The sequence below is a fragment of the Carlito syrichta genome, unplaced genomic scaffold, assembly GCF_000164805.1.
Source record: "Carlito syrichta isolate Samal-C Ts95f unplaced genomic scaffold, Tarsius_syrichta-2.0.1 Scaffold305536, whole genome shotgun sequence".
Taxonomy (NCBI): Eukaryota; Metazoa; Chordata; class Mammalia; order Primates; family Tarsiidae; genus Carlito; species Carlito syrichta.
In genome coordinates this window covers 347,327-360,371 of record NW_007249632.1, presented here as the reverse complement: position 1 = coordinate 360,371, position 13,045 = coordinate 347,327, and the positions used below count along the sequence as shown (strand labels likewise).

At 37.7% G+C, this 13,045-nt stretch overlaps 1 protein-coding gene across 1 annotated transcript in view; it reads right to left on the bottom strand.

Moving 5' to 3' along the window:
* ASPH (aspartate beta-hydroxylase) overlaps positions 1-13,045 on the bottom strand; it is a 207,459-nt gene that overhangs the window by 83,258 nt on the left and 111,156 nt on the right. Inside the window, exon 16 of the mRNA XM_008061710.2 lies at positions 2,358-2,443. Coding sequence (XP_008059901.2) covers positions 2,358-2,443 — 86 coding nt within the window. The remainder of the gene's footprint in view (positions 1-2,357; positions 2,444-13,045) is intronic.

The following is a 13,045-nucleotide window of genomic DNA, read 5'->3' as shown; positions in this document are numbered from 1 at the left end:
CCGAAACATAGGACTAACAATGTTCATAACAAGTTTGATAAAGTATGATGTTCCTGCTTGACACCCCCAAAATTGTTAAAATAATGGAATATTTTGGCTCCATCCTAGGCATCCTTTGGATCCTCTTAAGACAGAGGCTGTGAGGCTTTCCTAAAAGGACATCTATCCTGCTCTCACCTCAGCTGGCTGGCAAAGTAATGTGTTTGCTCTTAGTCTGAAAGAATTTCCCTTTCCCAAAGTTCTTATACATTAAAACTATGGTGCAATTCTTTTTTAAAAAACTCAATTGCAAGACACAATGTTTGTGAGGAATTCCCTGAAAATGATTTGTTCCTCAATATAGCTTATGTTGTTTTTCCAGGACCAAGACAGTTCATTGGAGAAAAACATGTACTTGGGCCACACTGTTTAGGCATGAGTCCAATAGGCAGTGCTGAAGGATATTAAGACACACTCCTGCAGTTGAACTGTAGAATCCACTGGTATGATATTAGGGAAGTTGTGCAGTGTACCCTTTATGAAGATCTACAGCAGAATGTTTCTCTTTAGCCTTGGTGCAGAACAGCTATTCTGATGACTATTAATTCAGAGTCTGATTGTTTCTCTCATTCTACTTACAAGGAAGTGCAGTTATTTGGTTCCTACCATGGTTTAGAGCCTGTGGCATGAACTTCTATGTGCTTCATTATATTTTCTCTACTCTGCTATTCCAACACACTAAGGTGCATCCTTAGAAAATACTAGATTAAAAAAACCCCTAAAAGACAGAATTATGCTGATGATTTAGTCAATAAGATAGCCTCCCTTTTGTTTCAGAAGCAAGAATTGCATATATGGCCATTTATTCCTCTTTTATTTCCCTGTTATTGATTCAGGGTGCTCCTTGAGGGAAAAATCATAATTTCTCTAATGAACCAACACTGCAGAATACTCTCTATACTATTCCAGCACTGCTATGACCCACTGACGTATGAGCCCCTTGATAGCTGAGCCCATTTTTACTATTCATTATAATTACGTGAAAATTCTTCTCTAAAGCTGTTTATCTTTCTTTATCCCAAAAGGTACCTTTGCAGTCAGCATCCCATATTGTCATATAAGGCATTTAGTACAGAGAAAATAGAGGTCATCAAACAGTGTTACAGAAAAAGGAGATTCTTGCTTCATTTCTATTAAGAAATACAAATTGACCACAAAATAGTAGATGGCTTCATTTCATAAAGTTAAAAAGATAGACTCTGAAGTGATTCCATGTGGTTCAATTTAGGGGCAGTGAACAATGACTTTGCTATCATAATCTTTGGAATTACTACATTTTTATTGGCTGGTGAACAGGGTAAGCCAAACCTTGGCTTGGAGTCTCATCTAATGCTAGTTAAAGATGACTTTATGTTTGTTGATACTTTCCCAATAAACATGTGGGAAGTGCATCATAGTCCCACTTCATTTCCTAACTCAAGTATTTTTATTTTTGTTTATTTAGTTACAGCAACTTGTTCTTTTTTTGCAGCCAAAGTCTACTGATAAAAAAAACATTACAAGAAAGCTAATGAGCATTACACAGAGTGTACATGTATCACAGAGTCTAGAAAGAGAAATTTCCACCAAAACGAGTAGATAATTAATTGAAGATGTGACTAAATACATTACAGTGAGTGTTTGGGGGCAAAATAATTACTTGAATATGACCAAAGTGAAGGAATAAATAACTTCAATCTCATGTTAATTCATCATTTTCAAAAACTGTAATATCTAGAAAGAAATGCAAACAATATTTCAAATTAACTGAAAAGACAAAACATAAATTTGTCACCCTCAAAACTCGGGGTGTATGAGGTCAACCCTAAGTAAGAAGAATATCATTTCATCTACCAGTCACTATCCTAAGTATTGGTCTGACCTAGGTTTTCTTTAGTATCAAGGTACTATACAATTAAAAACTTCCACTTGTATAACACTTGATACAGTGTTGATTTTTTTAAAATCTCATATGGTCTTTACAAAAACCAAGTAGGAGGTAGGAAAAGTACCTGGCATTCTCACATTCTAAAATAAGAAAACAGAGCTCAGAGTGGCCAAGTGATTCGCCCAAAGTCACACAACTAGAAAGTGATGAAAGTGGGCTGACACCCACTTCAGCTGGCTTGAGGAAAGTTCTATTTATCTTTGGCCATGTGACTGCAATTCTTTCCATCTATTTCATTTCATGTGGAATGCTGTTGTGCCTGGGGGAGAATCCACTCTATTCAAGTGTTGCTTCTTTTACATTTATCTTTTTTAAGCTAAGAATAATACCCGAGTTTACTTAATAGCAAAACCATTGCACATTTCTGTGCAAAATAAAAATATCAACCTACCCTTTTACGAAGTTTTTCTGCAGCATCAAGTTCAGCTTTAATAGTCTTATCGAATTTGTTTAAAAGCTTAGGCTTCTTTTTCTTAACTGAAAGAAAAAAGAGGTTTTTATTTTTATTTTTGTCTAGAAATATTTACCAAGAATAGTAATTTACATGCAGTGGGAAATCCGGCACTGTCCACATCTTTTCGGATCTCCAACATATAACACACGAGAAAGCACACTGCAGGCTCACCTTTCCTTTTCTTCCCGAGATGGTATGATAAAGCCAGTAACTGCCAAGGAAGACAGGGCAGTCCTTACTTATATGTACAAAGGCATTATTGGGAGGCTGGGTGAATATTGCTATCCTGAAATTCTCAACGATACTGGCTTTCTTTCTTTTCCTTTCTTTCTTTCTTTCATTCTTTCTCTCTCTCTCTCTCTCTCTCTCTCTTTCTTTCTTTCTTTTTTTCTGGTAGAGTCTCACCCAGACTGAAGTGGAGTGACACGATCACAGCTACCACAGCCTAGACCAGCTGGGCTCAGGTGATCCTTCTGCCTCAGCTTCCTAAAAGCCAGGACTATAGGTGCATGCCACCATGTCTAGCTAATTTTTTTAACTTTTTTTTTTGTAGAGACGAGGTCTTGTCATGTTGGCCAGGTCTTTAACTCCTGGGTTCCGGCAATCCTCTCACCTTGACCTCCCACAAGGCTGGAATTATAGGCATGAGCCACTGTGCCTGGCCCTGGCTTAGATTCTGAAATGACAATGGTAGGTATGATTTCTAAACTCTTATGACCAAATTCTTGGCTAAGTCTAAAAGACTACTTCAAATAGTTCTTGAATATGTCCACACTTTTTCTGATACAGACAAAGATGAAACGAAGAACTCTTCTCAAGGGAGTCAGATAAAACGATTTCTTAGTCTAGAATTCAAGACCTTTCCTATGCATCATGGACCAAACACTCCAGCCATACTCCATACTTCAGCCAAACTAAACTGCCCTGTGTTCCCCAGATAGGCTTTGTGCCATTTCTTATGCTTTCGTATCTAAAAATGGTCTATCCCTTATCTTTGTCAGTCAAAAATATGTCTATCCTTCAACAATGAGCTCAAAACCACACTCCTTATGAAGTTTCTCCTGAAATCACTCACATGCTGTAATCAATTCATTCTCTCTCTCTCTCTCTCTTTCTCTATGTGTGTGTGTGTGTGTGTGTGTGTGCGCGCGCGCGCATGCGTGTGTGTGCGATTAAGTTCAAAGCACCTTGCACATCTATCTTTTGTGGTACTTCCCCTATTTGACTTTTATTATAATTTTTTGTGCACTTATCTTAGTCCTTTTCCAAACCATAAACTCCTGCAGGGTGGCACCATGTCTTAAATACAGAATGAATCCATTCACACATGACTCTGGCACCCATTGAACAGCCAACCCCCTCCTGGAAGGAAGTCACACCCAGCAGGTGAGAGGGCGATTTCTATGGGTGCACACCTGGAACCTGTGGAGTGGCCCTATGCGGGGTGCTCCCTGGGAGTCCTGAGCAACAAAGGCAGAAACTTGAAGGGTAAGGAAAATGTTCCAATAGAGAAGAGGACTAGTGGTAGGGAATGGGTCCAAGTAGGAGAGAGAAAGAAACATGAGAACAAACAGAAGAGAACTTCCTCACTTTTCTGCCATTAAACCTAGAAATGTAATAGCTTCTGCTCTGTCCTCTCACAAAGAGAGACTCTTCTTCCCAATGTTCCAGCACCTCCTCCCTCACTGCACACACCTGCACTCTGTTTTCTGAATGTCTCCTCACTCTCCGACTCTGATTCGGTCCCTATCAGTATCTAATGATAATGAAGTCTCTTCCATCTTAAAGCAACCAAACCAACCAAGACAAACAGCCTACCCTCCTTTACTTACCATCTTCTCTTCCCTTCCCTCACCAAGGGCACCTCTTCACTACCTCTCCTTGCCAGTGCTCTGGTTTCCTTACCCACCACAAGGGCAAAAGCAAGTTTTCCAGAGAAGGGAGGGTCAAGTGCTCAAGTGTTAGACGGTAGGGTTCTGAGTCCCAGCTCTGTCATGTCCCAGCTCTGTGACCTCAACTAAACAAGCATTAAACTCTTCTGAGTCTCATTTTCCTCCTCTATAAAATGAGGATGTTTTTGAGAATTAACTCTGTGTGAAGCATTAGCACGGTGTCTGGCATATATATAATAAGTGCTTGGTACCTTAGTGCTAATAATGTCTATGGTCTTTTCTGCACATCTATTGGTTTCTTTTCTTCCACATTACCTGACCCCTCTCCAGCATTTGACACAGCTGACTCATTCTTTCTTCCTGAAATGATCCCTTTCCTTGACTTTTGTGTTGGTCATTCTCCTCCTCATTCTGTCTTCTCTACCATCTCTTCATCTCCTTTGTATCTCCTTCCTTCTGGGATGTTATGTTCTTCAGGATCAGTCTTCAGCCCTCTACAGGGCTTTAACCACTTAAATTTCAAACTGAGTTACACATTAACCTGTTAATTTTTCTCCTCCATTACAATAATCATAAATCTAAGAGCCTACTGACACAGATGCAGCAAGCCTATTCTTTCTCATGTTTAACTTATTTCAAAGAATGATACCCTAAGCACCTAGTTATCCAAATCAGAAACTTGGTTAGATGAGGCAAGTAAAATAAAGGCAAAGAAGAAACGTGGAATTATCCAAAGGAAGGTTGAATGGAATCACTACTGCTTTTTTAGCACTTGCTGTGCTCCAGACACCATGTTGGGTATTTAAATGTAGTGCCTTTTAGTCTCTCAAACTTTCAGACACAAGGACTTGAACTTCAGATAAGGTGAGACCACTGAGGTTCTTAAAGGGTTAGTTATCTTGACCCCTCCTCTCTCTTGCACACATGAAAGGATGAGAACATTTAATTTTTGGTTTCTGAGAAGAGAGAAGTTTCCTACACACTCTTAGCCTCCTGCCTCTTTCCACAGGGGAGGTGATGTGACTTATCCACCTGCTGAGTCGATGGAAGGAACAAGCTTGTGTAGTTCAGTCTCACCCTTTTATTGCTTCCCAAGAGTATGCATACTGAGCTAAGATGATGTATGCATGCTGAGCTGATTGCATCTACAAAGAGAGGCTTATGCATTTTTAAGAAATTGCTATGATCTTCTATTATGTTTATTCTACCTTCCTCTTCTCCCCTCCTAGGACCTCCAGTTTTTTTGCAGAAAATTGTATGTGTCTAAAGCAAAGATGAAAAAAGAGTGAATGAGTTTTTTTCAGCTACATGCCATTATATGTTACCATATATGCTGATAAGAAAAACAAATCGAAATTTCACTGAGAGATAGATTTATGGTGATGGGAGTTCATGTCTTGTCATCTCAGCACAGACTTATGTCTCCCAATTGCTCGTTTTGTTCTTGCAGAAGTGTCTGTCAGCAGAATGACAGCAGGACCTTCCGGAAAAGCTGGTATGCACCTTAGTAGAGGTTTTTACTTTGGGCATCATTGGTTTTCCCTAATGTGTCTCCTGTGTTGAAAAGTTCAAGTTAACATGAGATTTATTTACAAGGAAAAAAAAATATTGGCAGTTTGGGACATTCAAAAGAGTCAACAGTAAAATAATATGCTTGTTAAAGAGCAAAACTGTATCTTAGTGACAGGATATTTCAATAATAGCATAAAACAGACAAAATATTAAAAATCTCACAGCATCTGTTACCAAGAAATTACTTTGTCCTATCTTTTCATAATCTTCATATTTAATAGCTTCCAATTATTGCTCCTCTCTTTGAAATTAAAATTTTATCCTATCGTAACTATTTTTATTTTTAAAGGTATAAAAAGCCTGAGGCAATTTTCCCAGTTGTCAAAAAACACAGACCCATCTCTTTTGTCTTGTTCTGGGAAGGCACATGTTCGATTCATAGAAATAAGTCCTTAGTCTAGGTAGTGATGGAACCCTAGCGAACCTCAAGCTCTCTGGGTCTCAGTTTTCTCATCTACAAATGGGTAACTTGGGCTGGTTCTCCTAAGGTATCTTTGGACTAAAAAATCCTATTAATTTAAATTCAGTTAACTTTAATCATGTTGGCTGGGCACAAGTAGTTCACACCTGTAATCCCAGCACTTTGTTAGACTGAGGGAGAGGATTGCTTACACCCAGGGTTTCAAGGTAAGCACCATAGCAAGACCTCATCTCTACAAAATAAAAAAATTAGCTAGGTGTGGTGGCACATGCCTGTATGCCTAGTCACTCAGGAAGCTGAGGTGGAAGATCACTTAAGCCCAGAAGGTTGAGGTTACAGTGAGCCACAATTGTGCCACTGCACTCTAGCCTAAGCATTGGAGTGAGACCTCAACTCAATAAAATAAAATAAAATAAAATAAATCATGTTAACAGTCTTTCAAAGAAGATTTATACGGTACTAGAAACGGTTATTAATTTTGTTGAATTTGGAGTTTTCCAAATGGTTTTGGAGAAAGCTATGATATATATATATATATATAATATATATATATATATATATATATATATATATCTTAAAAAAAAACAACTGCATTACAAGTATTGTACCCTTTTCCAAAAGCACGAAGAAGTAGAGAAAAAGGATCAGTTGCATTTCAAATCCTTACTTCCCTTGGCATGCTGTGGTTGAAATATTAGAGCAAATAAAATGGAAATGAAGGACAAGAAAAGAATGGCTGAAGGTGGGAGAAGAGCACACATCATGCACCCTTAGATTGTATTAAAATGCTGACTCCTCATTTCCACTTAGTTTATGAAAGAGAATATTTTCATATTACAGTGCATGGGGAAAAGTTGATCATCAGTAAAAACAGACACAGAATCTTCATATTACTCCATGTCCTACACCCATTCCATTGAGGACAGTGAAAAAAACATCAATTTCACCATAAGGCAGGCTGAAAAGCAACAATTTCCTAGCTAGTCTCCCTGCCTCCAGTCTGTCCCCATGTTCTATCTTGTTCTGAGGATCTTTCTGAAACATAATATATCCATATCATCACATTGCTTAAAATACGCTCATAGAGCCCCAGAAAATGCAAAATAAAAATTAAATTTATTAGGATGCTATCCTAGCAATACTACTCCTAGTTACCTACCCTCCATAAATGAAAATATACATATGGTGATTTCTTAAAAATGCATAAGCCTCTCTTTGTAGGTGTGATCAGCTCAGCATGAATACATCATCTCATCTCAGTATGCATGCTGTTGGGAGGCAGTGAAGGGTTGAGACTGAACTACACAAACTTGTTCCTTCCACCAGCTCAGCAGGTGAATAAGTCACATCACCTCTCCTGTGAAGAAAAGCAGGAGACTAAGAGTTTTTAGGAAATTTCCCTCTTCTTGGAAACCAACAAAACAAAACAAAACCCTCCAAAAATGAAAGCATACACAAAGACTTGTATGCAAATATGCACTGCATCATTGTTCATATCATCCCCAAAGTAGAGAAAAATTAATGCCCATCAACGGGTAAATGGATAAACAACCCATGATATATCCATACAATGGAATACTACTATATACTACTTAGCAATAACAGCAATACAACAACATGGATGGATTTTGAATGCATTATGTTAAGTGAAAGAGGCCTCATTCAAAAGACTGATTGATTTTAATTATACAGCATTCCTGAAAAGAAAAAAAAACCCATAGGCACAGAAAACAGAAGCTGGGGTGGAATAAGAGTTGACTACTAAGGACACAAGAGAATTCTGGGATCTCAAAGCTCAACTGGTTAATTGTGGTAAACTGTATCTAAATGTCTATGCACATGTCAAAACTCATAGAAATGCACACTACAAAGGGTGCATTTTACTGTACACAAATTACACCTTAATGAACATGACTTTTAACAAAAAAGTTATAAAGAAAAGACAAATTCCATGATTTTCAGTTAAGATTCTCATTGTAGATGTAACAGTATTTAAAACATTTGGGAATAAAAACATCATATTTGCAAAAAATAAAATAAAATAAAATCTGGTTTGAAACTCCCCAAAAACCTGTTGGGAAGTAATTCAAACCTTTGCTTAAGAGGTTCCTTGTATACCTAACCCTTAGCTGTACCCCACAATTTTAAAATTAAAAAAATATAATTAAAAAAAGAGGTTCCTTTCCCTGACCCAAAACAAAACAAAACAAAACAAAAAAATGCTATTCTAGTCCTACCTAGATCCTCAATGACATTGCTATATTTTTCTCATTTAATATCCCAGCTACATTTTCTCCTCCTGACCGCCTTCGTCCTGAGCAGTCACCTAGCCCTCCAAGCACCTCCCTTTTGAACTACACCCACACACTGGATCTTCCTCAAAGTGCAACCCTTTACAAGTAGAGATAGCCCTAGAATTGTGGACCCACCTTGTTCACTGGTTTGGAAAACTTAAGTGTATCCTTGTAGAGGTATCATTTCAGGTAGAGAAAAGAGTCCTAATTTTGTTATTCAGCTACAATCAGGAACTCATACCTTTATCATTATTTTTCTTGAATATGAAAGGCTAAAAATCTACTCCTGCTTGGGTGCTATAGTTTGATACCATATACATGTACATCTTCTTATTATGGGAATCTAGGCTGTCTAATATTTTAGAAAACTGAAGGTGTAGATGCTGCTCAGGGACGCTAACTTGCTTTCTCCCCACAACTGAAGAAAGAAGTTTACTGATGCTGTGCCTGCTTCAAGAGTCAGCAGAGTCCAGAGTGCATGCTCTGGGAGTATACAATTTTTTGAGAGAGAATATACACAGTGACCACAAAAGGGCAGTGGCATAGCAAGAATTGGGATTTTGAAAACACACAGCCGGACTCAGTGGCTCAGCCTGTAATCCCAGCGCTCTGGGAGGCCGAGGTGAGTGGATTGCCTGAGCCTGCGGGTTCGAGACCCACCTGGGCAACTTAGCGAGACCTCATCTCTACAATAAATCAAAAATTAGCCAGGCGTGGTAGCGTGCGCCTGTAGTTCCAGCTACTTGGAAAGCTGAGGCGAAAGGATAGCTGGAGCCCAGCAGGTCGAGGCTGCGGAGGTTGAGAGCAGCCACTGCACTCCAGTCTGGGCAACGGAGTGAGACTCCAACTCAAAAAGAAAAAAAGAAAGAAAAAACAGAAAACACACAAGACAAAGAGTAAACAACTGTGGATCCCCATCTGCACCCAAAGGACTTTAGATGCCCAGGGAAGCTGTGCTGAAGGACTTACCATCTGTTCCTGCCCATGGGCTGCCATTTTACTTTTGATACAATTTCAAAAGGTTAAATTAAATAAGGTCCTTAAATTAACTGTCTATGTGTATGGTGGGGGGAGAATTTCTTCCACCAACTCAGAAGCCACCTGAAATGCTATACTTATTCAAGGGAAATAATGTGTATCTTGATGTTCTTCACAGTTGTGTTTCCTTGAACCAGATTTACTGTCTTTTACAAACTGGCCCTTAATATCTATTTTCCTCCCTTGTTATTTACCTGTCTACATTTTCTTTATACAGCCTCTCAAATATGGCACGGATGTTGACATTTCTGTGACTTTTCTCATGGTATTTCCTCTGCCTTCAACGTTTGAGACCTAGTTTAAATGCTATTTGCTCTATCAAGTCCTCTAAGACACCTTCATGCAAGAAAAGAATACCTTTCTCCCCTGTGCTCATATAACATTTTGTTTCTAGAAATAGTAAACTTTTCAAGCTGTGTTTATACTGGTTGTATATATAGTGCTTGCTCTCCCATTCACTCCCACCCCCACTCCTTGCTGGACTGTTAATGTCTGTGAAGAAGAAATTGTCTTACACATAATTTATTCCCAGCATCTAGCACACAGTTTATCCTATAAGAAATCCTCAACAAATATTTCTGAAAATAAGAACACTTGCAAGCATGAATGAATCAAGAAATTCTAGAAGGGGATGCGGTAATGTCAATTTGTAATTCAGGTTTATTAACTGTCTTTTTAAAAAAATCAGAAAATTATAAATAACCAAGATAGAGAATGAACTAAGAGCCACTTTCTTTATAATGAGTTCTAATCCAAAAAATTTTAATGCAAGAATGGGGGTGGGGAGAGCAGAGGAAGAAGAAAAAGAAGTAAGATATATGTACTATAATCTGAAGATCTTATGGAGAACACTGATATTTATTCCACATCTTATTCCATTTAGGTTTTTCAATATATTGAGCAATTTAGGACACACATGGCAGAATATGAGGCACAACCAACCAGTAAGTTCTTGGATTGCAAAGTACAGCTAATTTTAGTAGAACAAAAACTTCCCAAAGCAGCTTTCTTTTATGATCTGAGTCACTGTTTAATGTCTTATCCAATTCTTTACTGATTATAATAGTTGACATTTATCGAACACTTACTGTGCTAGACATGTGTGACTCACTCAAGCTGTAAAAATTGTAAACAGTTGGAGCCAAGATGGGAGCTTAGGAAGTCTCCAATAGACTTCAATGTCTGTGCTCTTAGCCATTTTGCTGTGTATTGGCATCTGGCCCAGAAATGAAGAAACTAGGGTGTTTCTAAGGGCTTTGAGAGTGATGACACTGTGGAATCAAGTATTAGTGTAAGTATTATGCTGTGTAAAGGAGGTAGTTGAACTTTGCATTACTTATCTCTAAGGGAAAAGGTAGTTAAATAACCACAGTCATTTTCCTTCATTTTGTCTCAAAGACCCAGCATTTAGACATTACACAGACAGACCAGGTTTGGTAGAAAGATCACAGAGTAAGAGTCTGGAGTATTCAGTTCTGCTACTTCTGAGGTGAATTGCTTAATTTTGCTGAGTCTTTGTTTTTTCATCCATAAAATGAGAATAATATCTGGCTCCCTTCCTACTATTGTAAAGTCATAGAGTATAAAACATACAGATGTTAATTAAGACTTTCATCTTCAGTATCTTATTTTTAGTTACTTTAACATACTGCCCTTCAATTAGATGGAAAATGTGTATTACTATATGTTTCTACAATCAAAAAATTTTTAAGGTACCAAATTTGCTCTTTAGTCAAACATTTTCATGGCAGGGGTTTTGGGCAACGAATTACTTCATCACACTATGTCTGCACCCAGTTTGTGTTTCCTAAGGCCATAAAAGACTAGAAACCTTTGGGATCACACAATACTTCCCTTGCTTCCTAAACCATATTATGTGTTTTCAAGGAAGAACACATAAAATATAAAAGACTGCTTTTTGCTATATTATCCAAAGACAGAATTTGATAAAAAGTAATCTAAAAAGCAAAATGATTCAAGAAGAGGAAAAGTAAGACCAAAATAAGATACTGAAGGAAAATGTGCTCTATGTTTGACTGAGATGCCATCTGAAGCTTTGAAATAGTCATGCAAAGCATCTTTATTGCAGTATTACTCATGGTGATTAACAGGTAGTCCAAGACAGGCCCCACTATTTATTTTAATCTTTCTTTATTAGAATTTGAAGTTAATTTTGCTTTTCTTTTTAACATCACTGATAGATCTCAATTTTAGAAAATTCTCTCATACCTCTAGTATCCATTATTTCCATCTTTATGCCCATGAGTTCACATTGTTTGGCTTCCACATTTAAGTGAAAACATGTGGTATTTGTTTTTCTGTTTCTGAGTTAGTTTACTTAAGATAATGGCCTTTACCCCATACACATTGCTACAAAGGACATGATTTCATTCTTTTTTATGGCTGTGTAGTATTACATAGTGTATATATATATCACATTTTATTTATCCAGTAAACCACTGGTGAGTACTTAGGGTAGTTCCATGACTTTGCTATTGCAACCGTAGCTATTTTTTTAAATTGTCATAGTATCACATTGTGGTTTTAATCTGTTTCTCTAATGACTAGTGATGTTAAGCATCCTCTCATTTATTTAATTACCATTCATATATATTTTTGGTCATATGTCTCCATTTTAATTAAGTTGTTTCTTACTGAGTTTTGAAGGTCTATTTTTATATTCTATTAATATATACAAGTCCTCTACGAGATATATATTCTGCAAATATTTTTCACAGTTTGTGGTATGTCTTTTCATTTCTCTAATACAGTTTTTAAAAAATAGGCCAGGCTCGGTGGCTCAGCCTGTAATCCCAGCACTTTGGGAGGCAGAGGCGAGTGGATTGCCTGAGCCCGTGGGATTGAAATCCACCTGGGAAATTTGGTGAGACTTCGTCTCTACAATAAATCAAAAACTAGCCGGGCATGGTAGTGAGCGCCTGTAGTTCCGGCTACTTGGAAGGCTGAGGTGGAAGGATCACCGGAGTCCAGCAGGTTGAGGCTGTGGTGGCCAGGAGCGGCCATTGCACTCCAGTCTGGGTGACAGAGTGAGATTCCAACTCAAAAAAAAAAAAAAGACATTTGTTTATAAATAATTATGGCAGATATTTGGCATTAGCGAATACTAGAAATAACCCAGATATTTATCAGCACATGAATAGATAAGCAAATTATGATAATTCTATGCAATTCTCAGTATGCATATGAAAATAACTGCAGTGAAAAGAAACAAAAATAAAAACATACATTTGCTCTATCGTCAAACATTTTCATGGCAGAGGTTTTGGGCAACTAATAACTTCATCACACTATGTCTGCACATAACATTCACTGTGTCTGCATATAAAATTCATGAAAATACATGCTGATCTATAGTGACAAAAAGCAAATCATTGGTTGCCTGGGGAT